General features: G+C 43.2%; 2 protein-coding genes and 1 long non-coding RNA gene across 11 annotated transcripts in view; 2 read left to right on the top strand and 1 right to left on the bottom strand.

Moving 5' to 3' along the window:
* Positions 1-566: 566 nt before the first annotated feature.
* id1 (inhibitor of DNA binding 1, HLH protein) lies at positions 567-1,859 on the top strand. The gene is made up of 2 exons (XM_044348639.1): positions 567-1,058; positions 1,294-1,859. The coding sequence occupies exons 1-2, from the start codon at positions 696-698 to the stop codon at positions 1,327-1,329; spliced, it is 399 nt and encodes a 132-aa protein (XP_044204574.1). The 5' UTR covers positions 567-695; the 3' UTR covers positions 1,330-1,859.
* A 739-nt stretch (positions 1,860-2,598) lies between these two features.
* LOC122980532 lies at positions 2,599-6,306 on the top strand. Its single transcript, XR_006403048.1, has 2 exons — positions 2,599-2,957; positions 4,953-6,306. It is a non-coding gene; the product is annotated as an uncharacterized LOC122980532 (long non-coding RNA).
* ncoa3 (nuclear receptor coactivator 3) overlaps positions 5,326-26,956 on the bottom strand; it is a 39,862-nt gene continuing 18,231 nt past the window's right edge. For 3 of the 9 annotated variants that reach the window (XM_044348615.1, XM_044348612.1, XM_044348616.1), the window contains exons 2-23: positions 20,291-20,358; positions 18,018-18,122; positions 17,582-17,742; positions 16,245-16,345; positions 15,854-16,028; positions 15,488-15,679; positions 15,193-15,279; positions 14,671-14,814; positions 13,929-14,076; positions 13,235-13,812; positions 12,102-13,090; positions 11,861-11,984; positions 11,498-11,737; positions 10,307-10,516; positions 9,850-9,967; positions 9,501-9,672; positions 8,606-8,974; positions 8,305-8,427; positions 7,977-8,202; positions 7,690-7,882; positions 7,317-7,536; positions 5,326-7,200 (exon numbers count right to left, since the gene is read on the bottom strand). In XM_044348615.1, coding sequence (XP_044204550.1) covers positions 7,189-7,200; positions 7,317-7,536; positions 7,690-7,882; positions 7,977-8,202; positions 8,305-8,427; positions 8,606-8,974; positions 9,501-9,672; positions 9,850-9,967; positions 10,307-10,516; positions 11,498-11,737; positions 11,861-11,984; positions 12,102-13,090; positions 13,235-13,812; positions 13,929-14,076; positions 14,671-14,814; positions 15,193-15,279; positions 15,488-15,679; positions 15,854-16,028; positions 16,245-16,345; positions 17,582-17,742; positions 18,018-18,103 — 4,668 coding nt within the window. In that variant the 5' untranslated portion in view covers positions 18,104-18,122; positions 20,291-20,358 and the 3' untranslated portion in view covers positions 5,326-7,188. Of the gene's footprint in view, positions 7,201-7,316; positions 7,537-7,689; positions 7,883-7,976; positions 8,203-8,304; positions 8,428-8,605; positions 8,975-9,500; positions 9,673-9,849; positions 9,968-10,306; positions 10,517-11,497; positions 11,738-11,860; positions 11,985-12,101; positions 13,091-13,234; positions 13,813-13,928; positions 14,077-14,670; positions 14,815-15,192; positions 15,280-15,487; positions 15,680-15,853; positions 16,029-16,244; positions 16,346-17,581; positions 17,743-18,017; positions 18,123-19,607; positions 19,702-20,279; positions 20,359-26,956 lie in introns of all 9 variants that reach the window. The other 6 variants (XM_044348614.1, XM_044348620.1, XM_044348619.1 and 3 more) reach the window with 6 other exon arrangements.

Genomic DNA, 26,956 nt, shown 5'->3' with positions numbered 1-26,956 from the left:
ACACAGTCTACAACTCAGAAAAGTTTATTCTAAAAAAACTCCATAATCTTAAACTAATTAAAGTCAATAAAAGTAAATCTTTTTTCCAGAATTGTTTGGCCTCTCTGTGTCATGTATTCTCTCACTTTACTGTACTATTGTCATCCACATCTGCAGTCCCATCAACAAAAGTGAGAGGCAAATCTAGGGCACTGTGGTAGCCTAATTATCATTAGCCATTCATCCCATTCATTCTGTCCCATCCCACACACATTCTCACCGTACATACCCAGGCATTCACCACCCCTTGACTGTCCCCAGGCAATCTACACCTGCAGAGTCCCCAAGCTATGGACAGCTGGATTCCCACATATTACCCATAAAAGACACACATTTGTTTCCATTTGTAACGCCATCCCTCAAACAGATTGTAAATCTCGATAACCAGGCGAGCGCAGCCATTGGCTGAGAGTGCGGTTGTGAACCGACCCATCAATACAAACGCAGCCGCCTGATTGGCTCACCGCCTTCAAACAGGACAACTCGGGTACGCCCCCAGCTCCTGCGCTGCTATAAAGCCGAGGAGGTTTGCCCATGTGGATGTTGCAAACTGTCAACATTGCCTTGCTATCATCTCTAAGAGGAGGAAAAGCCTCATTGCCGAACTACTTTACATTTTTTTCCCCTCGTCAACTCTGGAAACTACACTAATCAACATGAAGGTTGTCGGATCTACCTGTGCCCTGAAGAGCAAGGTCGGCGGCGAGGATGTGGTCCGCTGCCTGTCCGACCAGAGCCTGACCATCTCCAAATGCAAGATCCCGCTGCTGGACGAGCAGATGAGCGTCTTCCTCCAGGACATGAACAGCTGCTACAGCAAGCTGAAGGAGCTTGTGCCCACCCTGCCCACCAACAAGAAGGCCAGCAAAGTGGAGATCCTGCAGCACGTCATCGACTACATCTGGGACCTGCAGGTCGAGTTGGACGAGCCGGAGAAGAGCCGCCAGCACTCCGCCAGCAGCGTACCCCGCACACCGCTGACCACCCTGAATGCAGAGCTCGCCAGCATCACAGTTGAGGTAAATATCTTGTCACATATACTGCTCAATGTCTTATGGCACAATTCACAGTGTCCAGTTAAGTCGCTTGCACCATTGCAACACACGTTTTTGAATGCCAGAGTGCGTGCGTAAAGTTTGACAAGCCCGTGCGTAAAAAGTTCCTATTGCGCAGCGGTTTGCTCGTGACTGTCTTATATCCGTACAATGCAGATGTTCTAATCAACCTCCCTTCTCTCTCTCTCTGTCCCCGCAGAATGGATGCTCAGATGACAGGATTATGTGCCGTTAAGAGCTCGTGGAGCATCGCCCCATCACCCCACAGCGAGCACCGCAAAGAACGAACAAGGCTACCTGATGTGTCTTTCTCGACCACATCAGCGAAAAAACCTTGAACTGTGTAGGGACGTTTCAAACTCCCAATGCTAGAAAAATAACGTTGCGTGGACATCCTCCGGCGGCGAGGATCTCTGTCACTCAAGGCTCTCGATTCATCAGAGGGCCCTGAGAGAAGAAGAAGACCGGCGGTGTCCAGATATAGACTGGGTTAGCCGGGGGACCAAGACGAGTTCAGTGCAACCAGCATCGCTTGTTGCTTGTAGAGTTTCTAAAGAAAGCTAATGTTTCTGTTACGCTCTTGTATCTTGTGTAAACCATATAGAGAATTCAACATTTTGTAAAAGAAAAAAGTAAATTTCTCAGATTCCTGAGCGACAAACTGTATTGTATATTACAATGCCACATTATGTGAAGATATTGTTTTCTTACAATGTACCTTATTGGTGTTTTTATTAAAACAAGACAATTATTTTTGAACAAGAACATTTCGTCTTTGTTGTTGTTGTTGTGTGTGTGTGTGTGTGTATGTGTGTGTGTGTGAGGGAGAGAGGCTGATATAAAGTGCAGACATCATACACCAGTATTGAATTCTTTACAAAGTCTATAACAGATGTGAAAAATAACACTTGGGCGATTATTATGGGCTGTTAAAGCCTTATTATTATGGTGATTAATCCCAGGTCGACTCATATTCATATAGCTGATCTTGTTGCTGATATTTGGGGAGTGTAAAGTGGTTTGCCAGTAAAAAAAAAAAAAAAAAAAAGTGTTACACGTAGAAGAAGCTGTTAAGTCATTCAGTGTTGCCTCTGGTAACATAAAACCAAAGCTGGTGGTCAACATAATGGCTCATAGCCAGTTAAATTGGTAATTTGCCTCTGTATGGGTCATTAACGTATCACTTTACAAGAGGAAGTCTCACTTTAAATCGTCAAGTCTAAAGGTCTTGACAAATAAGAGGTAAAATCTGAGAGACACATTTAAAACAAAATGAAATAAATGTATTTTTTTTCAACATAATTAAACTTTTTCTACATGTATGTAACAATTCACCACCAAAGATAAAGTGATGTAAGATGCATTACTGAAGACAAAAAATATATAAATACATTTTAAAAAGTTAGTTTCACTTCATAAAACATCCATTTAAATATGGTGTTCCAATATGTTCTTGTGTAAATCAGCATTTTTAGTCTCTCTCGGCACCGCAGGGGTTAAATGGCTTTGGCTAGGCGATTCGTTATAAGATTTATTCTGTCTCCCATGTGCAATGTTTTTCCCATTTCCCTGCGGTGCGATGCGCACAGCTGCAGCCCCGGCGTGGCCAGTGTGTGATTGTGTTTGTGTGATAGCTTTGTGCCAAGGGCAGGGGAGGGCGGCGGGGCCCAGACTGAGCGGCGCCTCGGCACACCTGGGGAAGTTCAGGTTAAATAGCTCCACATTCCTCAACACACAGCTGATTGAAACATTAACAAACAGTAATCCACGGGCCAGGCCGCAGATGGGCCGGGAACCACGCCAACAACTCAGAGAGAGAGAGAGAGAGGCTCGCTGTCGGGTAGAGATTCCCACAGTACACTCGTATGTTATAAGTTTGCTATTAATATATACACGTCATTTTTTTTTTTTTTTTTTTTTAGAAACATACACTGCTTGAGCTGCAAGTGACCACAAGTAGCTCGATAGATTTGTTTAACGTGTACAATTTTTTAATGTTTTCTTTGATATGCTCCTGCTAAATTATTCATAGTATTTTCTGTCTGAATTTCTGATCACATATAATTATCTATACGACAGATTCAAATCCCTCTTACGTAATGTGGGGGAGCTGTGGAGGAGTGAAGACCAGGCTATTGTTGTGTCCATAATAAGTCTGTACTCAGTATTTTATTACCAGTAAATCCAATTAGGTTTGTATCGTGGATTTTAGATTTGCTTCATTCTTAATTATTATTATTATTTTAATCCCTCAGCCTGTAAACATGAATCAAACCTCATGTCCCTGCTTTCAACTCTCTCTTGTAATCAGCGCCCTCTAGCGACCGTGTCGTGATTTGCAGCCTGTTTTACTGTGTGTATAGCAGTAATGCATATGTTGAGGATATCAGTAGACAGCAGCGCCTCCCTCTGGTAACATTGTTCTTTAAAAATACTTACTGTTACAGTGCTATTTTATACTTCTACACTACATTTCAGAGGGAATTACTGTGTTTTTTACTCCACTAGAATTAGGTGACAGCAGTAGTTATTTAGCAGATTTTACATACAAAACATATGATTGTCTTAAAAAAAAAAATTTTAAAAAAATGATGCATTGGTGTAAATTAAACCATCCAAAAGCATGTAAAGTACACAAAAAATATATGATAATAACACAACATTGGAAGGGTCCAATATGCACAACATTTTTCTCTCTTTTGATACTTTTGTACATTTTCCTGATAATACTCATGTACATTTACTGAAATTAAATTTTGAATGCAGGACTAATTTTATACCGTAGTGTTACTACTTTTATTTAAAGCCCCCCTCCACTCTGAAATGTGTTGCTTATTATTGTTCCTTGATGTTTGATGTATGTGCAGAGTTTGACACTAGAAGGCTGTTTTCACATTTGTCAGTTTAAGAAGGAAAGTTTCTCTGTGCTCACCTTAAATCTTTAGCTTTAAGGCGTGAATGTACAAGCATCATTTATCACAACTAGTTTGGAGTCAATCGTGGTCCAGTGTTCATCACACAAGTGTGATGTGGAAACTTGAAGCCTTCAGTGCACGAACACTGAGAATGGAGCTTAAATTGGAGACGTCTTGTCTTCAGCAGTTAAACTTTTGAAATGAACAATTGTATATTTATGTATTCTGTATTTTTCAATGAAGGAGAGGGAGTAGATGTTGTTTTAAGGATTTTCATGAGGTTGTTTCATTTTTTTGTGGAAAATAACGAGACACGGAGCACCCTGGTAGCCACATAACTGCAACGTCCAGACTCCAGCTGGGGACGTTTGTTGTCATTCCCCTCTCTCTCCCCTTGTCTCTTGTCTGTTGCTCCACCATCAGCTGTCCATTAAAGACAAAAATGCCTAAAAAACATACCTTTTAAGAAAAGAAAAGAACATTCACAGCAGAGTATTTTTGTATGTCTTTAAACACATCTGGAGGTCTTTAAAGAATAGGTTCACATTTTTTTCTTTTTTTAAATCTTAAAACAATTCTTACATAACCAAAAAGAGTTATTGGTTTGCTTTGTGTGTGTTCCTTCTGTCTATTCTGGCCACAGAAATCCCTTCCTAAAGCAATTTCATTGTAAATGATGGGGGACAAAATCCACATTCCTTGAATTATGCAAAAATGCATTCAAGTTGAGCTGAGCTAATGTGAGGCTTCAGCAGTTGGTATTTTCCAAAGTTACAGTCTTTTCAGTACATAATTCCCACATTGTGTTACTACTCTGCTGCTGCGGCTCAGCAAGAAAATAGTCTGAGGAAGCACAAAGAAATACTTTCATACTAAAAAGACTAACTTTGCTTTAACTTTAAAATGCATTTTACGCACATTTTGTTCTCCGTCACTTTCATAGGAATTGCATCAGGAGGAGATCTACCTGCGGACATTATGGACAGAAGCAACGATTACAACAACCAAAACCCCTTTTAATAAACGTTTGAACACATCAGTATTGTTTTAATATAGACTTGAAAAACTGTGAAGCTATCCTTTAAAGTAAAGGATGTGTCTGTGTGTGTATGTGTATAGAGGAACAGAATGAGTAGAGATTCTTCCTTCATTAGTTTCTTCCAATAATGCAACACTAGCAGCCCGCATCTGTTTTGTTTAATCAAACTCATTTTGTCAATGCAATAAAGTGGCTGATATTTACTGTCACCACAGTCAGAAACGAGTAAATTTCAGGGATGCTTCCTTGCTGGTAATCACAGAGCCAGAGTCAAAAGTGTTTAAATAGAAATTTGTATTTACATCGATATCAACATCAACAGAAAAAATCTGTAATATACATCCTGTAAAATGACAGCTTATTTTACCTCCAAACAAAGAAAAACAAAAACAACCAAACGATCTCTTGCCTCTTTTTGCACTTCATTCAAACTCTACAAAGTTCCTTTTTCCTGAAGTAACAAAATCTTGACATAAAATGAAGTTGTTTCCTGAAAAATAGAAGAGATATTGATATGTCTTGAAGTGGATATCATTCCATTGGTATTCCTCTCACAGCAAACATGCTTCACTATCTTTTTTCCTGGATGTAAAAACGTTCTGCTGCGGGGTTGAGAGTTTTTCCAGTCCTCGTCGCACTGCGCTGGTAGCTTTCTCACTGTGGAACAACTTAAGCCCCATGGCCTTTATGTGTACAGTACATAACCATCATATGCTTTTACAGATCCATGATATGTACCCATTTACCATCAGAATAATATAACGCATATCATAAAAAATGTACACCAGAACCTCAGAAACTATACAAAGATGTGGAAAAATATCTTTGGATTGCGCATGTTGAAAAGGTAGATTCAGCGAGTTGAGAATAACAGTCAAAAGAAGATGGTGTGAATAAAAATACACTGGACAGACAGAGCTGGTGGGAGGAGGGAGGAGGGGAGAACACTGCAAGGACCAGGCCTGTTGGTGAACTGAGGAGTGTGTGTCTTCATTGTACTGCAGCGAGACACAAACACACACACAAACACACACACGCACACAGCCCACCTCACACGCAAACCAATAAAATAATTTTACGTCATCGACTGTCCTGACAGAATTCACTTCCGCCACCTTGCAATAAAACTTTGTGTGAAAGCTCAAACCTTCAACTCATCAGATCCTTGTCACAAGTAAAAGTGCCTCGCTAAAACATGAAATACATGACTTTTCGGAAAAAAAAGAAAAAAAGAAAAAAGAAAAAAAAAAAAATACAGCATTCAGAAAATGACAAGGGAAGGAAAAACCCAACCATGCCTGCAATATTTGCAAAGGCATTCAAAAAAAAAAGCAAATCAACCACAAATCAGTATTGACCTACTGGACACAAAAATACAACCAGGTCTCATACTTTGTGCAATAATGGGCCTTTAAAAAGCATGTTTGATATAATTTGTAGAATATTTACAATTCATATTCACAGAGGACATTTGAGACATCTAATACTGCAGTACCATTCGTTTGCTTATAACAGGGGTTATGATGCTCAGTTACAGTCTAAAGCATAGAGGCAAAGAGTTATTGCTCCGATCTGCATAACATAGTAAACTGTGTGCTTATAGCTTCCAATGACTTTAAGAATGAGGCGCATCCAAAGGATAAGAAAAAGAAAAGAAAAACCCATTGTTGTGAAGGCATTGAATTTCTAGTAAGGCTGTAATGATGAGGAAATATTGCATCAATCCTTTTTTTTTTCCATACAGAAGCCTCCAGGTAAAGTGCAGCCACAGCCAGTTGTACCATAGTCCCGTTCTGCAGCCTGGCTGTGACGCTGAATACTGCCCGACAGCTCCAGGTTATTCACGTGAACACACACAAACGAGCACAAGCACACTGACATTTTGTGTTTTTGCGCATCACCTAAACAGGTTTACAGTACGTGAGACTTCAGTTGGGAGAAGAAACCCGGCGCAAGTTTGTCCTTGTAGCCCACTTCCTCCTGGATGAGCAGTGTGTTGTGCTGATGTCACGTTTGATGCTGGAGACCTGTGTGTGTGTGTTTGTGTGTGTGTGTGTTTGTGTGGGTACAGCTCTTCTCGGGGCCCAGACCGCTCTGGCAAAGATAGAAGGCTCCAGATTCTGCTGTCAGCCACAGGTTATCAGCAATACTTCTGCAGAGAAAGAAAAAAAACAAAACAGTGAGCTGTGCAGTGCAGCTGTGTTTTAAAACATAAGCTGAAACACATGTAAGACTTCATAACTTCTGTGATTCAAAGTATTATGTTACCTGATCAGGTCCCATTGGCATCCTTCCCATTCCCATGGGGTTCATGCCCATTTGGCCCTGCATCTGGCCCTGCATCTGTCCTGGCATTTGGCCCATCTGGCCTGCACTGGCCCCGCTGACCGGCCCAGGTCTGCCCATGGAGTTGTTCATCATCATGGGTCCAAACTGGCCCTGGTTGGCCTGCTGGGGGAACTGTTGCTGGGGATATGAGCTGGAGGACCCACAAAAACAGAGAAAAGTTTCTTTTGAATGTATGTTGGTAAAATGGTGATAATTACACCACAATCCTACAGGTTGCCTTGAATAGGCCCTAAATAATTATAAAATATATATCTACATGTATATCTTAATTAGCTCTAGGAAGCTTAATTACTTGTTGCGTGGCATGCCACCCTGTGGCCAGCCCTTCATGTCTCCTGATGCGTACATGGGCCCTCCCTGTGGATTTCCTTGCATCCCTGGCATCATGTTGCTCTGAGGAGGACCTCCCATTCGCCCTGTCATCATGTTTCCTGATGGGCTGCTACCTGGAGCCATGAATGATGGGTCCCCCTGTTGGTTCATCCCTGCAAGTACAACAACAAGACAACAGTCATGAGTGAATATTTAACATCCACGAGGAAATGATACAGACAACCAGCTCTGTCTCAGTCAACTCACCATAGTTACCTCCATAGTTGAATCCCTGCTGTCCAGGCTGGTTCATGGGGGGGCCTCCCATGGGGCTGTCCATGCCTCCTGGTGCTGTGACATTTGGGGGAGGGCTGAAGCCTCCTGCTGCGCCCTGCGCCTGCTGCATCAGCATCATCATCCGCTGCCTCTTCATCTGCATGGTCATCATCTCCCTGCTCCGCTGAGCCATCATCTGGGCGTTCAGGAAACCAGGCTGCAGACAAACAGCAAGACTCTGACCTCCATTCTTCTACAAGTGGTGACTTGACAAGTGGACGCACAATACAGTAGATGTGAGGAAGTGCTGATTACATACCTGACCACCCATGCCTGCAGGCTGCATGCCAGGCTGCATACCAGGTTGCATGCCTGGACGCATGGCAGGGTTTCCACCAGGGGCATTTTCCATCTTCATGCCTTGTCGGGTCTGGTTCATAAACTGCCAGATGAGACAAGATAAAGACAGCTTGTTCATTTTGATGTTCATTATTAACATAGCATCCAAGAAGCCACCCACTCCTTCTCAGAAACAAGGTGACCTGCTATATGTTCAATGTAATAATATGGAAGGTCACCTTTAGGATGAATATTCTGTGTGCGTGTGTGAGTGAGATCACCTGCTGTCCTTGTAGTCTCTGCTGTAGCTGCAGTCGGAGAGGCTTGGTGGCAGTCATCATACGAGGTCTTATGTTTGCGCGGGGGTTGCCCATAGCACCCATGCCCGCCATGCCGGGGAAGCCCCCAGTCTGGCCCATTTGATTCATCATGGGGTTGAAGCCTGCAGGAGACTGGCCCTGCATTGTGTTTCCACCATAACCGGGCTGCATGCCCATGGAGGGGGGGCCTGGGGGCCCGGGATAGCCTTGGCTATACATGGGTTTTTGGTCCATGCCTATGGAGGAGTCCGGCCCTGGGAAAGGCTCTGACGGCGGGCACTGACCCTGGCCTTGATCCTGACCCTGCTGGTGGCCCTCAGGTCCATGGGTCTGGAGTACAGAGAAGTTGCATGTCATGCTAGTTTGTCACAAAGTAAACTGCAGTATCAACACAAGGATGGTTAGAAGTTTTTCATGAAGTTGCACTCAATGCAGAGAAATAAAACATACAGACACAAAACAACAGCATAAGAACCACAAGTATCACAACAGGTTTACAGACCACCTGGAGAACATGAAATTACAAAACACTGGAAGTGTGTTCAACATTTTCCACAAGCAAGCATTCAAGTTGATGATCTACAAAGACCCCACATTCAAATGCCATCAAATGTAATTGTCTAATTACAATATCAGAACTTCATTCAAACATTACATTATAATTTAGAATTATTTTTGGGCAGGCACTGAAGTTCATTTGGGCTCCCTAATGCCCCCTTTACAAAATACACTATGTATTTGTTACCATTTTCAAATTGAACTTGTCTTTGTGCAAAATTATGTTAACATATGACTATTAACAAAATGAGTACAAGCAATACATAATGTATACTGTAACTAGGACTGTGTCCTGTACCTGGCCTACAATTTCAGGGATGCCTAGGGCTCGGTCTATCTCTTGCAGAGCAATGACATCAGCTGTGTTGAGCAGAGAGTCCAGCTGGTCCAGAAGTGCCCGTTCATCACTTGGGCCCTCACTGTTGGCGAGGGGCCCTAGGAGCTCATCCAGGGGGTGCCCAAACTGCTCCCTAACACAACAAATGACACAGGAGATGGTAAGTCATTTCTATTACTTCTGTACATTATTAATGCAAAGGAGTGAAGAAAAGCTTACTGCAATCACAGACACTTCAATGTCAGCTTGTGAATTCAGGTCAAGTCAACTGAGAGAAGCGAGAGAGTTGGGACCAGTGCAAAGGGTTTACCTGTTTGTGTTAGTCCTTGGTCTGTCCATTCCCATGGCAGAGTCTGGCCAAGAGGGGGACTGAGGTGGGGGCCCGTGTCCACCAAACGGGCTCATACCCATACTGCTTTCATTGGCACCTACAGATGAGATAGTAGGTGATGTAAGATCAATACAGAGCTGAAACAATTAATCAAATAACTGAAAATGATAGTAACTCTGATATTCACTGCACTTAATCACATTACTCTTATTAAGTAAAAGCACCAAACATTCACTTAATACAGCTTCACAAATGTGTAGGGTATGATTTTCTCTATGTAATGTATAGGTGAATACTTATATCCTGTACATTATGTGCAAATAATGCAACAATTTTAACTAGCAGAACATTGTGTATACACTATCGTATTCATCATTTTGGCACAAGCACATGCAACTATGTGTCTCACACACTACAATTGAGACATGTGACATACCCATATCCATGAGTTGCTGTTGCAGCATAGATCTGGTGTTAGCGGGCACACTGTTGGAGCGGTTGATCATGGGTCCTCCCATTGGACCAGAGCGACTCATGCCTGGGTGGCCTGGTCCGGCCACAGGGCCGCTGGACCTTGGCATCCCCCAGTCCCCTGGCCCTGCCATGGGAGGGCGCTGGGGCATTCCCATTCCTCTGCCCATACCTCCTGATCAACACAAAGACCATAAACAGTGTTTAATCAGTGAGCTTAGCAACATAGCAAACACTGGATCATAAGCCTCTGTACATTCAAACATGGTGGGTTTAAGTGAAAACTTTAAATGCACAATATGTAATTTCTGCTGCTAGGGCTCTCTCAATCAAAACAGTAACAAAAAACAGAGTTTGATGACGTTGTGAAGTAGCTTGGGATCATGGGAGTTGTTATCTTCATTGTTAAACAACCGGCTTCTGCGGGTTAAGATTACTTCAGTGTTTATCGTTAAGGATGTTTTTATTGGGACCTGAATTATCCTCAGAGGTCTCCTCCTCTCTAGAACAAACAGACGTGGTGATTAAAATGGGTAAGAACACTGAATAAAGCAGTTTCACGAAAAAAATCTGTGCTTCTCTGACACTGTTCAGCAAGCACAGGACGTCCAGGAAGGGCTGCTCGCTTTGCTGCTGCTAATATTTGCTCAGCTTGTTTCTCTGATAACTTAAACTTAAGATCCAGATATCCAATGACTAAAATCCTTCATCCGGTTAAGAGATATAGTTAAAAACGACCAAGATCAAAAAGGTCTATTGAAAAAATATGGCTTAAAACTGAATAAAAGTCAATTCATGACACTTTCCAGCAGACAACTACAACACTGATGTATTATCTTGCGTGAGTGCATTCTTCGGTAGAGGGGTTATGACGCCATTGACAGGCGACCAAATGAAACGGACCATTACTTTGATTAAAATGACGTATTTCTCAGGGTTTGAAAATTGTTGGAAAAATTTGGGATAATGTAAGTCCACAACTCAACAAAATATATAACATAGGTCTAGTAGTTTTTAGACATTTTAATGTGGAATAATTACATATTATAGCTTTAAAGAAAGAAATATTGTGGGACCAAACATCCCCATAGAAAGTCATAGAAATCCTCATGGAAAATCAGGCTTGGGCATGATAATAAATAAGTAGTTAAGTTACTTGTTGGATTGCCTCGTGGTGGACATACACCCATGCCTCCGGTAAAGCCATTGGGTGCCCCTCCAGGTCGGATCGGAGCATCCATGTTCTCCTGTTTGACCAATGTGGGACAGGGGACATTTCTTCTCCCAGCCAGCCCGCCTCCAACTGCTCCCTCTCCACCCATGGGCTTGGCATCCATGGACAAAGCTCTTTGATAGGCGCCTCGCTGACTTGGAGGCATAGGGCCTCTCTCCCCATCTGAAACACATGAAACAAACAAAGTTAGGTCACATACCCCGACTCATTTAGGTTCCAAGATTAAGACTGCACACTGAAAAAGAACAAGAGATGGTATTGCACTAAATAGACTGACTGGCTTACCATGTAAACTGTCAGGCATATTTCCCTGTTTGTTTCCCACTTCCTTCCCTGCTCTGGAGTCTGGTTCAGGGTAGAAGCCAGAGCTGTTCCTGGGAACACCCAGAATGGTCTCCAGGGTCTCCGTCTGAAACATAGAGGAACAAGAACGATTAAAAAACAATGTTCTGCTGTGTATTTTAAACTACATCTAACAACTTGTGTGCAAAATGAGATGTTTCGTTATTTTGGACAAAACCCTTACCTCATCAGATGGCTCCAACTTCACCTTGCCATCCATTGGGTGGGGCTCAGAGCTGGTGACCCCTGCCCCCTGAGCTCCCCTCCCCTCCATCTCCTCCAGCTTTGGCTTGATATCACCACCCTCTTTAGAGTCGTCGTTATTGAGGAGGTAGTGAAGGAGTGCGTGGGGCTTCTCCTTCTTAGGGCTGTGCTGCTCCTGCTTTGTATCTGATCCCCTAACCCCTCCAGGAGCTGCAGCCCCAGCTTCCGGTCCCCCTGACTCCAAGCTGCTCTTCCCAGTGGCCTCAGCTGTGATGCGAGCCACTTCGTCGGGAGTGTTCCCATTCTGCAGAAGCTTGTGGAGGATCTTGTGCTTCTCCTGTAGTGACTGACTTGTGAAATGTCCTGCGGCACCGGAAGAGGACACTGCACCGTGACTCCCGCCTGTAGAGGAAGACACTCCTGTTGAGGAGGAGGGGCTGGTGACGCCAGCTGTTCCGTCTTTAGCCTCAGGTGTGGAGCTGGGCCCAGAGCTTGGTGTGTGATTAGGTGGCACCAGCTCATCTGTAGGGGAGGTGAGGAGCTGCAGAAGCTTCTTGTGGCACTTGTTGTCAGGTACTCGTCGGTTGGATTCTCCCCCGGCCGGTCCCGCTTCTCTGCTTGCCTGGCTGTCTGGCTTGTCAGGAGGGCCCTCGCTGGTGGGGGTGTGTGGATGCTGCTGAGGTTGCTGCTCTCCTCCAGGCCCCAGTGAGCTGCCTGGGCTCTTGGAGTCACAGTGGGCTGGGAGGCCCGGTTTACAGGGTCCTCCTGCTGCCGGGTTGGTGGAGTTGATGCTTGGCGAGCTGTCAGGCTTGTGTGCGGGAGGAGAAGTAAGGGGGGAGGGCATTGGATTGCCCACTCCCTCGCTGATGGCTTGGAGGGCATTCAAGGAGCTGCTGGAGAAGGTGGTGGTCCCTCCTCCTCCGCCTCCAGAGTTACCAGGGTGACTGGAGCTCATTGGAGAGTTCATACCTGCAAAGGACACATCCATGTGAGCAATTCATGAAGTTAGTAAAACAAGTATCAGAATATGTGTGATTTAAGATGTTGTGATTTTCTACATGGAATTAATAAGAATATTAATAGTTGAGAGTTCTAGAGAGGTTCGGTTCATACCTCCTGGAGAGAAGGGGCTGGCACCCATCTTGGGGCTTCCTCGGACTCGGGGTGAGCCCATGACATTGTGTGGGGGGCCGTTAATTCCTGGACTGGCCTGGGGGGGACTGGTCATTCCCATCCCATACCCTCCGCCTCCAGGTCCACCTCCACCTCCATGGAACTGACCCATCTGCTGATGTTGGTGCTGCTGCTGATGCATGCCATGGTGGCCCATCTGATTCATCTGATTCATGGGCCCCATTTGGTTCATCGAGTTCATAGGGGAGTTCATCGGATGCATGGAATTCATTTGATTCATTTGACCCATGTTGTTCATCTGATGCATGGAATTCATTTGATTCATCTGGTGCATGGGGTTCATTTGATTCATCTGGTTCATGGGATTCATGCGGTTACCCCCAGCGTACGGAGGCACGCCTCTTTGTGCCATGTTTCCCTGTTCAGCCATGCCGTAGCCCCTGTTCATGCCCATGCCCCCTCCTGGGCCCATGTTCATCTGTTGGTTGGGGTTGTTCACACCCATGTTTTGAGGCCTCATGCCTCCACCTTGGTTTCCACGATAACCATTCTGCTCTCTAGAAAGAGAATGTGTAAAGTAAGAATAATTAAAAACAGAACAAAGTTTAAGCACATACAACACAGTGAGTCAATCATCATATTTGGAGAAATCATATTCATCTAGCATTTGCACCTTTGAAGCAAGTGTGTGGAGAGAAAAGAGTGCGGTTCATTGGTGCTGGGATTCCTGCAGAGCTCACTCCTGGTCTGGGCTGTAACCGGAGTGCCATCTGAGAGTGAGAAGCGGTAGAGCGGGGTCTCTGCATGGCCATTATGGAAAGCTGGAGCAGAAAACAGGAGAAAAAAGTGTAGCTAATTAAGAGACATTAAGGGGCAAAGCATGCACATCATCAGCATAAAAAATGTCAGAGTAGTGCAGGCAAGTAGGCCATTTAAGGATAGGTTTACATTTTTTGATGTCCATTTTGAAACAATGCTGACATGCCAATATTTACATTGAGAGGGTTACTAGAGTTATTCATTGTGTCTTACAAATGTGGTAATGTCTCCTGTTGTGTTGGAGATCACTCATTTAAGGTTTGAGCCACTTGCTCATCTAGCAATCACTGTGTCCCACTTAGCAAACATTTTGATGAAACGTGTGTGTGATTTGTGACCTTCGTGATTGATGCCTTCTTGGCAAAACTCAAACCTGCCTCCCTGATGCCCATAATAATGAATCATGTCTTTGACAATGTCTGTGACAATGCTTCATTTCTAGGTAAGCCATTTACATGCAAAATGAGTGTGGAAATAATGTTGCAATTGCATACACCTGCCAATTTAGTACCAGATGTGCAAATGTCAATTGTTTGTAGTCACTAAATGATGGTCACAATGGATGTCAGAATGTAGGGAGGCACAGAACTACACACCTTCTTGATAGTGGCGTTTGTAGGACCAGGGTTGTCCCTCGCTTCGATTGAGGAACATCTGCATGCAGCGCCTCACCAGGTCCTCCCAGCCAGGGCGCATAGTGGTGTGAAGAGAGCTCTGCTGTTCAATTTCAATAAGTTTACCTGCAACAAAAGATGCAAAGTTAGGATTATATAGACAAATGGCTAGTGGTGATAAAGGAACGTATACATGTCAAGCAGAAAAGAATGACAAGTGTATTAAGAATAACTTGTGTACATCATATATTATACATGTCAGTACAAGTAATGAGGGAATGAAGAATTTTAGTTTGTTTTTTTTGTTTGTCATATTTATAAAGAGACAAATACACTGTATCTACCAAAGCCACATAACATAGCATTTGTAACCTTAGCTTGTTTGACTGAGGTCTTTGTAAGGTATTGGGTTTAAAATTATTTCTAAAGGTCACTTCACATGTATGCAAAATTAATACACCCTGGAAAAGTACTGGAATCTATTATATGGAAGAGGAAGCTTACCAGACAGTTCATGGCGAGTGCTAAACCTCTCTGTCCTCTCCACTGCAGTGATGCGTCGTGCCACACAGATCATACATGACTGCAAATCTGAGTAAAGAGACAACACGATGTTAAGTCTTTATTTGAAGACAGTGTTAAAGACTTTATGAGTCTTTATATATAAAGTGTTGAAGACTTATAAGACTTTATAAGTCTTAAACACTAACTTTATAATCTTTAACACTGGACGTTTTTGCAATCTGTTTTTTTTTGACCTGAAAAAGAACCATTTATAAGCGCTAACTAGGACTTGTACCTTCTCCCTCCTCCATCATGGCCCGGGGCTGAGTGAGGGCAAAACACTGCATGGTCTCATATCGCTGGCCACCAGGCCTCTCTTCTGACATCCCATGGCTTTGACCATGGACAAAGTTCACCAGCATACGACAGTTGAACGTGTGGCTCTTCTGCCGGGGTGCCTCTCCACCCCACGATGGCCCATTTGGTGCTATGAGGAAAAACAAAAAAGGCTATTGGTAAACAGGTGATCATGGCTATGTGTGTTTGTGTGTTCAAGAATGTTCAGATGTGGAGATGTTCAATCATTCTTTACACAGGTGTGTGTGAGTATGTGACCCTGTTTAAAAGTAGATTTAGGTGCATTTATGAACCAATGTCTCACCATTAGACTTGGGCAGATTCTTGTGAAACTCCTCCCTGTCCTCATCGTGGATGATGTTGTATACGCTGGTGTTGATCAGCTCCTCCTGCTTGTACTGCAGGTACTGTGTCACATTATCTGACACAAATACAATGCTGCCCTCTCGGTTCACCACAAACAGAAACCCATCCAGGGCCTAAAAAACAGCAGACAAATGGTCACTTGAGTAAAGAAAGACATATCGATGCAAATAACTAAATTATATAAACCTTATTTGGTTACAATTTCACCCCTCTAAAAACCACCTGAGACTTTTCTATCAACTACATGTAAGCAATGACTGGTCCAGCATATGGACAGGCAGCTAATTGGTGTTGGTCTTTTGCCCCTGAGTGATTGTCCCCAAGCTGACCTGTAGGAGCAGCGGTCCCAGATGGTCCTTGTCAATGACCCCTTGACCAGTAGAGGACACATCTGCCTTCTGGACATCGTCAGCACTGCAAGAGCTTTTTCCTGAGGACAGATGAAGTACATCACACTACTGATGAAGAGTTAAGACAGTGAAAAGTGTCATTTTACAACAGCTATCAATGCATCTAGATTTTTTATTCAGTTCTTTACATACTGTGAATTATTTCCATTATGTGACTCAACTAGCAGTTATTCTCCAAAGGAAAAATGCCAGAATTTGCAGAGAGTGCACATGACCAGTGTGTTTTTGACCAAGGCATCATTCTGTGATTTCCATCTGGCTGTGGGAGCTGCTTCTTTAATACAATGACATAAAATACTTCTTCTGGTCACCAGGTGGCAGCAGGAGTCATGGATGCATGGTTAGCATGCCTTTCTATTTTTAAAATCAGCATGTGTCTGAGGCTTTGTTAGATACCACTCTATATAGCAGGGTTATCTGTGGTGTGAGACACTAAGCAAGACGACAAATAGTGTGACACTAGAATTAATGCCATTTTAAACCGAGCTAACGGTGAGGGCTAACAGATCAGAGGAAGCAGCAAACAGACAAAAACGGACAGATAACTGATAAAACTGATTGCATAAAAGGAAAGATGTGTAAACTGGGGAGGGAAAAGGTGTGTTAAAAGGACAACAGACAGAAAAGAGAAGAATAAAAGAGAGGCCCTCCATCATTCCCATCCTGTAACTATGGCAACCTGGCTGCACAACGCCGGGGCCAGCAGTAGCCAGCTGTGACCCTCTGGGTAGATTCCAATATGATTGCTGTCTCTCTTCCTTACCCACTTAACCTTGCAGATCTAATCTCAACCGAGCTAAAACAGGTGGAAGGAAATATCCTACTTTGCCTATCCAATCATATCAAATCTGCAAAATGATTGGAAAATGGCCTACGGATAGGAGCGACTCTCTATAAGGTCTGATTTCTGAGTCACCGGCGTCATTAGTCTCCCAGAGCGAAGCAGGGTTTGGCACTAACAGATACACACTGTCACTGACAGCCTTGAGCCATGACCACCAAGGATTGGTCTCAATTACTGGTGTTCATTTACCCCTAGCGATACAAACAGCCAAACTGCCTGTCGGTCTGCGGCAGCCTGGCCATGAACCAAACACACCACTTCATCACTGGCATCATCTGTCCTGCAGCAGGGTACTTGACAAGACCTGGCCTAACTTTATTCACTGTTTACTCCCCAGATACAAATGAGGGAAAGATAAATCATATCTTCTTGTATGTGGAATGTATGTGTGTAATTTGCACAGAGGTGGTACCTTGCTCTTTGATTTGTCTGATCTGCCTGACGGTCTCCTTGAGGATGGCACATTTGTCAGGCTTGACGTTGAAGCTGTCGATGTTGGAGAGGTTGGCAGAGATGAGCTCAGCCAGCTCCTCGATGTACTTGCTCTCCTGTTCCCTCCGACGCTTGTCACACCTGCCGGGGCGCCAAGGGGATTAGACACGTTGCCATGACAACCTCACCTCCGCATGCCCCCTCCGTATGCAGGCCATACGGCCGGGGCTCAGATGCTTCAGATGGTTGCAGCAGACACGCGTTTGAACCGGAGGGGGGTTAAGGGTGTTGACGTGAAGTGAGGCCAAGAGGATGGAGGTGACCTCATGCACTTTTTTTACATTTACACCAAAAACAGCAGTAGACAAGAGTGAACTGATATATGAATCACATTTAACAGAAGTTACAGCACTCACCCTAAGCCTGGTGTGTCACAGGTGGACAGTTTACGTTTGCGGTCGGAGCACAGCGGCTCCATCGAGTTGTCTCCTACGCCACTCATCTTCAGCGCATATCAGCACCTGAAACCACACATATATACATGTCATCATATATATATGTATACACACACACACACATATACAAACAGTGCAACATGATCAGTGAGAATGAACTGAGAGTGTGGTTTTATACACTCATATGTGTGTGGTACAATCTAATCAAAGGATAAGTGTGGATTGGAAAGTGCCCTCAGCCGTTTGCCAAAAATTACACCAAATTGAGGCAAACCTCAAAAGCTTAGTGTCAAGTTATGGAAAAAAAATCAACTAAATCCCCAAGCAGTTGAGGTTATAAATGAAGTGACTTCCAGGGGAAGAGTAGATTGTAGATTCCTACAGATTTATGAGGGAAAACTATCCAGTTAGTAAAGCAGCCTTGGTTCCTGCTTAGTGTTTGATGGGAGTGAAATCTCATCTGTTCCACTGTGAGGAGCGACTGATGATGATGTAGTGATTTGGAGCCTCAAGGGAGATGGGTCATCCTGCGTTCAGCCAGCCTGCCCGCTAGAATGATACCACTCTGCTAGCAGCGACGACACACGTACACACTGCGTATACAAACCGTTTCCAGTACACTTACATGCTCAGGCATGTCGCGGCACAGTCTGTAAGAGAGATGAGTGCTAGCAGCTACTGTCCCAGCAAGGCACATATTCACTAGCCTGCGTCTTTGTCTAACTGCCTGGGACTGTATGAGCAAAAAACACATGGTGCTCAAGCTTGTGGAGCCTAGAAACAATCCAGGCGAGGCTCCACACTGTATTCCAGGGACTAGTAAGAATTATCCCTCTTCCGCATTCCCTTTACTCTGCATTCTCCATACTGGGTTATATCCGTTCTTTCTTCCAACAGGTTTTAAATGCTGTTTCCCCCCCATACCATCCTCAAACAACCCCTCCCATTCTCTCCCTCCCTCTCTGGGTGTAGCTGCACTGGGCTGGGGACCCTGCCCTTGTTTTCTTGCTCTGGCATTGCCCTGCGTCTGACCCCCTCAGAGTTCACGTTAGAGGAAACCTCTGTAGCCAGCCTCTAAGGTCATTGCTCTTTCCTATTCCCACCCAGAAACACACACAAAGCTGTAGCGAGCTGCTGTACAACCAGATTGTTCGACTACAAGACTGTCCTCTGCTTTGTGTCTGCATGTGTGTATATGTGAGTGTGAACAAACGCAGACACACAAGCGCGGTCCTAAACACAGAAGAGTGAGCTCATTCCAGAGTGGAAAAGTGTAGAACGGATGGGAGCCATTATGCAACTCCAGCTCCGCAACTGCAGGCTAGGACATGCAGCTCAGTCAGCCACCACCACTACTACAACTACTAGAAGAGCACCCAGTCTTAGACACGCACTCCGCGCTATAAATCTGCATAGCATGCTTCTTGTCTGTCTACCTTTCACCACCCCTCTCTAAATCTGCCTGTCCTGCTCCTGCTGTGACTCTGTGCCTCTCGTTGCCCTCCCTTCTCTCTTTCTTCCTTCCTTCCTGGTTTCTGTCCTAAGGCTCACCTCTGCAGCAGTGGAGAAAGATGACATCAGCCCTCAGTCAGCCTCACATCCTGAAACGGACAAACAGCAGAGCTGGGGGCTGCTGGGAGCCTTTCTGAGAACAGGGAATGCATAGCAGGGTAGTACGGTTTCTATTCTGGTTATGGGGAGGCAAAGCTGAAAAACCTCAGTAAATGTAAACAGGTTTTGACACGGAAATGCAATTGTCTTCAAAAAAAAAATATTTCTGGATCTCTCTCTCTCTTTTTTTTTTTTTTTTAGAGACAACTTTAGCAAAAGGGATTCAGACAACTGCAAAGCACGATTTCCTATGCTTTTTGGTTTCACACTAGTAGGTTCTATCAGTTCACTCTGAAAATCTGTCAATCTGAAAACAGACAACCGAAGTAGACAACACCTCTAGTGCAGAGCACGAGATTATGAGCGGCAGCCCACCAAACCACAGATGAGTTTTAACAGGCCTGGCAGTAAGCCACTGATCTGAATCAGCTTCATTTGACTATGTGAAACTTGCTCAGGGACAGGACATGATAAGTTGCACAGCAGCTGCCAGTGTGAGAAATACAACATCTCATAGTTAAACAGTTAAAAATAAAATGGTCTGAACCTTTTATGGGTTGTCCACCTGTGGTGTGTGCATGAGTGTGACCATGTGTGTTTTTCTACACATACCACATGCTCACCTTGGCCAGAACAAGCCCCAGTCAAGCTCCATTCAGGGTCTACTGTCGCTTCAATGTCTCAACATCTCCTGAAAACAGAACGAGAGAACAAAAAAGGTCATGAACTGTGGTGCTCTCTGAACGTCTAGATGTCTCAGAATGACTCGATGTAATGCCACTCCGTTGTTTTACTACAAAAGTAGCATGGCTTCTTTGTATGTTTTACTTTCACAAAAATTCATGGGAAAAAACTGATTTCTAAAATTGCACAGGAAGCCACAGTAGATTGCATCCTGTTTGCGTCCTCCCTCAGCCTGTTCCACTGCGTCATCACTTCCCTTTCCTGGAAATGTGGCCACTCATCCACCCTATTTACATATTCTGTTTATCAGGCTGCTTCCCTGTCGTTCTGGTTCCTACTCACACCTTGTATGATTGCTGCTGGGCATCACAAGCTTAGCTAACTCAGCACAAAGCCAACAAGACAGTCAGAAAATTCCTGCATACGTTACTCAAACGGTGACTTACACTGAGCTCAAACTCTGATTGGTCAAAGAGGCTATTACGAATGTGATGTGTTTTTCCTACCATTTTTTTTCTTTTTTTTTAATACAGTGTTTTTACTACCTTCAGAAAAGTTTTGAGATACTTCACATGTGCTGGTAACTATTCTTTCAAAGCTTTCCTAACCTTCAGTGCTTTACAGTTGTATTCATAATGACAGTAAAGACGGGCCTCTGGGATTTTGTGTTCTCTCCTCATAGCAATTGGATAAGCTTTCATCAAAGCAACAGAAATGAATCTTTTGAACCGGTCACTGATGTCTGTGTACAGTTGTGGGATTTCAAAACAGCAGTTTACACTCATTTAATAACTTTTTACTTTGCTTTGGATTTTTTTCTAACCACATTTTCATATCAAGGGACCCGTCATAGGCTCCTGACCCAAATACTGGGAGGGCTTGGTCTTCAGTGTTTGGGTACAAACTGCTCCCAAAACCACTGACCTTTAGCACCATCATCCTACTGCCACAGATAAGCCTACCGGATGTTCTTTCCTTTATGAAATCTAATACTTATACTGCTCTAAACACAAATTCCTCACAATACAGCTACAAAAATGTGTGGCTTTAGTAGTAATTGAAAAAAAATAACATTTGCACTGCTGGTGGCCTCTGAGGACACGCTGAATAAAAATAACTGATTTCATGAAAAACTTGGATTTAATAAATTTTTCAACTACTGAAAAAGAAAAATATATATTGTGATGCCATATATATATATATGTAGGTTATGACTCACAGTCATCATCACAATGAGCCACACACAGGCAGTCTGCCACCTACTCATACCTACAGCCCAGTGTTTGTGTGTGTGTGTGTGTGTGTGTGTGTGTGTGTGTGTGTGTGTGATCCTCCAGCACAGATCACTGATCACATCAGTCCTAAACGTGGGGCTTCTACTGAGCTAATGCTGCAGCTGAATAATTTAACACAGAGAAAGAGAGAAAAGCGTTCTCCTTCTGTCATCTGTCCAAACACTGTTTAATAATTCTGAGTCAACTTTGACCAACACCAAAACAACAACATCAACATTTTCAGACAACACAGTGAGAAACAAACACATGAAGTTTTTTTTTTAAGCGTCTTTTTCTTACGTTCAAGTTGTTTGGACCCTTGACCCTCAATTTTTATTCAAGTTTATTTTGTTAAAGTGTGTTTATTCCTTTGCTTTCTGCCCTTGTTTACTGTGACAGGTAGAAAAACACACAGCAGGCACGCACAAGAAACATCAAGAAGTGAAATGTAATTTAGAGCAGGAAAAGTAAGCAACTGCATGAACGTGGACTGCAGGAGGAGGAGGAGGAGGAGGAGGAGGAGGAGTCAAGGCAGACTGAGTAGAATAAAGAGGGGGAGGAAGAGTGGGGATATGGAGGGGGAGGGGAAGAGAGAGGAAACTGAGCTAAGAAGTGCTGAGAGTTATTTAAAAAAAAAAAAAAAAAGGATAGACTTTGATGCCCTTTACTAAATTATACTTGTTTGATGCCTCTCTTATTTTTTAAACAGGAAAATCTGCTGAGCTGAAAACACCATGTGGCATTTTTAAAAACACAAACATAAAAAAACACTTTTAACCAAAATTATAAGTTCTCAGTTTCAACACAGTGTCACTGATAAAAACAAATGGTTAGATTTCAAATTAAAACTGCAGTGAATTGTGCAAATAGTTTAGAGCAGAAGTGTGTAATGCTAACTGCCGTACCTAGCTGGAGCACAGTGCCACCGGGAACAGTCTTTGGTAGTCAAATATTTTGTGGAGGGGCGCCCACACCTTTAGCTGCAAGGCTAGCCGCTATCTGTGTGTCGACTGTGGTGTAGTGTTCGGCATATTAGGCTTTCCAGCCAATTCTGCTGCAAAATGTTCAAAAAGGGGGCACATCTACAGCAGACAGGTCTCCAGTAGATTAAGTCAGTGTTGCAACAGATCAGTTCTATTTTATATAAACACATAATTGACCTCAAAAAAAAAAAGAACTTTTTGCAACATTAATAATGCTTCTGATTTGCAGCTCAAGTCAGCTTCTATGCAGTTAAGTGGTTAATATTATCATGCTGCTCAAAGAAAGTTCTGAGGTTGGCACTGTGCACTGAAAACCTGATTTATGAAGTTAAGATATAGATGAATGGACTTGTGTTTTTTGTGTGATCAAATGTTGCTATGCTGCGTTTTTGTTTCTCTGGTAAATATTAAAGCATAGAGGGACTTTCAAGTGTTCTTTTAACTGGGCGGTGGATGAGCCTCGGCAGTGAGTTTGCTCGTGTGGCTGCTCAGAAGTGGTCGAGGGCAGTGGAGGGACCATCTCTTGTACTACAAACTCGATGACTGTGAGGGGTTTCACTTCTTCATATCTTAATCAAAACTACCCGACAGCATTGCAACCACTCCCGTACCAATCCTGTGTTACAAAACCAGCATTTAAACATGAACGGTGGCGTGATTATCTCACAAGCGTTGGACACCTCAAAGCCACCGGCTGACTCCATTTGTACTTGGCTAATTAAGTGATTAAGGGAGTAATACAAACATGCAAGACACCCGTTGTTAGTTAATGGAGCTAACTGACTAGCTAGCTATGATGATTCGGTGGTCTTTTTGTAATCAGAATAAAACAACTCTCTGCTCTCAACACGATAGCAACTCGTGCTGTTTTTTTCCTGTGTGCCTACCAGGTAAAAGCTAGAGAGCCGATCACCCCTGTAGACTTGCAGCCAGTATTATAAAAACACATATTTCGATACACAGCCGCTTGGCTAAAGGCCAGAACAGCAGCAGTGTCAGTCAGTCAGTCGGGACCAGAATAGTGAGGAGGATATTCCTGCTCAGCCTGAAATAAAGCCTGCAATCTGAGCTTCCTGAGACAATAGCCGTTTTCTCATATGAACTCTGGACAATGTCTGGAGAATCAGGTCCAGACGCTGTCTTGAGTTGCCCTTTCACACATAAGGAGATTGTCCGTGTCAGACGAGTTCTCACCTACTGGAAATACTCAGTTTGGTTTAGGCGAGGGGTGGCGTCTGGGTAGAGCGTGCAGGAGGCAGGACATGATGTAAAAACTATGCTGCAGAAATCACAGTGGGTTTTTTTTTTTTTTTTTTTTTTACAGCAACAAACAACTCATCATCTCTCCAGTTAGACTTTTTTTTTTTGGCGTCTTTGTGTAAAATACCCTTCTTCTTCATGCTTGGATGTTTGTATTCTTCTGGTTATGCACCAGTTGCATGATAGAAATGTCTTCAACACACCAAATCGCTTGCTGTGAATTCTCCGGACAATGACCTGCTGTATTCACACACGGGCTCAATCGGACACCATACAGACTTTGTACTAAGGAGCTGGCAGGGTAAAGTCCGTTTAATGTCCGGTCTAACTGATTCAGACATTTGCGTTCTCACATACAGCTCTTCCAGGTAATGTGTAGATAAGTTCAGGGTTGCAGCGCATGTGTGAAAGGGACTAATGACTGGTATGACTGGCCCACCCAAAACAAAGATCGGACAAACTGGGGCACACATATACACAATTACAATCCCCACACACACAAAAAAAAAACAACAACACACATGTGCCCAAAGAGAGACTTAAACAGCTCCAAGTCTGAGAAAAAAAAAAAAAAGACGACAATAAAGACTATTATTATTTTGTGTCCTTTTTAAATCATGGCAGATATAGGCTACTAGAAGCATTTAGTGTCATTAAACACATACACACACAAACACACAGAGACACACCACAGAGGCGAGGTAATAAAGCAACAAAAGGTGTCCTCTAGAGTTTAGGACATCAAGTGCAAAAAAGGAAACAAAAGGACAGAATGACTTCCTGTTTTTCTTCAAAGGACTTTCCCACCTCCTGCCAAGCAGTCAACCAGCTATACACTGGGTTTGGTGCAACTGGAGCTCACACCAACTCCAGTCTCAACATAGTCTTTTTAAAAACCATGTTCTGCATCCCTGCTGCCTGCAGTCACAAATAACAATTCAATAACAAAAATGAAAAAAAAAAAAAGAATACAAATTGAAATATTTTATAATATCCAGATGTTTGAAGTATACTTTTTGGATCACATGTGTAATTTTTACTTCCTTCAACAACAAACAACTTGAGTTTTCAGGTGTATTTTAGTATTTAAGCCTTAATTTCAGCAGCTTTGCACAGGTTCTGTTGGGTAAAATTGGAGAACTGAAATGTTTTTGGCTAACTTGGCACTCATAAGAGCCCATAATGTAACATGAGCTACAGGTGAGCTCTCTGTAGGTTTGGCTGCATTTATAACTGGTTTGATGTGTAACAGACTGGAATGTCTCTTCTATTATGACCCAACTGTTATAATTTTGCGATAAATAAAATATTGTCCACAATGATAAGTTGCACCTTGTGGAACTCGTTAGCTACTCGTTAACTAATCCGACTCAATCAAACTTAATGTGACTTAATTGGCAGTAATGTACAGCTGAGACATGCATCTAAAAATTCAGCTTTCAGCCTCGTCATACCGCTCTTCACCAAAGTCTGTAGAGGAAATTCTCTCCACTCACGTGCCACTTGATGCAATTTTCTAAATGCATGCTGGACCTTTTTGGATATTTGGCCTTGGAAGTGCAGTAGGTTAGTAGGGTAAACAGTAAGGTAGTTAGCCAGGCATGCTAACAATGACCTCATGAAACGGTGGCATTCGTTATGGTGAGAACGAGTGATTTATGACGAAGTCTGTGCAGTTGAGAGGGTTTGGTGAATATGACTTGAAAACTCATAAGAAAGCTTCACAGAAAAAAAAAAAGTTAAGCAAATTAAGTTTAGGGTAAGAATACAAAAATATTCTTGCATGAGGGCCGTTGTTGTCCCTCGATGTCCTCAGTTCAGTGAGCCATCTATTGATGAGATATGTGACAAACCAAAAGGACGACCTTCTGTTCCTAAGCGAGGGATCAAGGACAAGGAATCAAATTAAGTTGAAATGGAAAGGCCGTCATATGAAAAGCAAAGTTGCCATAACAAACTTGACTTTGTTTGAATGAATGAAAGCATGGAGCGCTGCTACAGTGACCCTCGCTACATAGCAGGAAAAACAAGGAAACAAGAGACGACATTACTGCCTCTTGCTTCATAAAATTTAGAACTGAATGTCACTTTGTTTAGCAACGATCTGTCATCCCGACATTTCGGGGATTCCCCACTGTAACTTTTGAGAGAAGATAACTTCCAGAGGCGAACATTCACAAAAGTCGAATGTACCCCTGACGTCGGTGGATATTGCTTATTAGCCGTTTTTTCGAGCCAACATTACACATGATTTTAATGAAACATAGTGGGACTAAACTAGAGCCAGAGGGTTTGATGGCAAGATGGAGAGTGCCGCCACACAATGAGATTCACGGACGGGGATGAGGAGGACATATGTCAAGCATGTGTGTACAAGTGCGGATTTTGAAAAAGTGAAGCTGTAAATTGTTCAGAGAAAGCCTCCATTTAAGTGCAGAGGCAGCTGTGAAATTCCAGCAAGGCTCAAAAAACCAGACTGGAAGCAAAGTCCTTTTCTTTGTCTGTAGTGTGGCTGGTGGTGGAGCAAGATGTCCCCGTCTCTCTTTATTCCTCTGCGTACTTTTGATGTGAAGGTCCATTCAAAGCGATGCTCATGATCTGGGTTTGTGAGCGGACACTGCCAAAAATAAAACAAATACAAAGCTAAATCTGTTTCCTTTCTGTTTATCAAAGTCACTCACTCAGATAAGCCACAACAAGCGTGACAAAATGCGCCAATTTAGAGTTAATATTAAAGTCGTACAAAGACCTGTTCACACTGGAATAAAGCACACCTTTCAAAAACCACGGCGGTGACGCAAATGTGAGAGAGAGGTGGAAAACTGACAGAAACGCACCCTTACAAGAAGCTTATTGGAGTTGGAGATGCATTCCTGAAAAGCATCGGTAAGAAAATGAAGCCTCAGACTTTAAAGGAATCCAACTTGAAGGTTGAATTTGATTTTCCAAACCAAGCCTTAAAGGTGGGAAAAAAAAATACAAATGTCTAAAAAGGTCAGCTATGCTTTATATATTTGCACAGTTCCCAAATCGGATAATCTACGTCAAGCATAAATTTTGCACTTGAAAATAAATGTGGGCTGAATTA

This window comes from Thunnus albacares, chromosome 4, assembly GCF_914725855.1.
Source record: "Thunnus albacares chromosome 4, fThuAlb1.1, whole genome shotgun sequence".
In the NCBI taxonomy this organism is placed as follows: Eukaryota; Metazoa; Chordata; class Actinopteri; order Scombriformes; family Scombridae; genus Thunnus; species Thunnus albacares.
This window is presented reverse-complemented; position numbering and strand designations above follow the sequence as displayed.

Excerpts from the sequence above, each read along its gene's own strand:
- id1 (XM_044348639.1), top strand. The coding sequence starts at position 696 with ATGAAGGTTGTCGGATCTACCTGTGCCCTGAAGAGCAAGGTCGGCGGC. Across the intron at positions 1,059-1,293 it reads TCGCCAGCATCACAGTTGAG|AATGGATGCTCAGATGACAG; the intron begins GTAAATATCTTG and ends CTGTCCCCGCAG.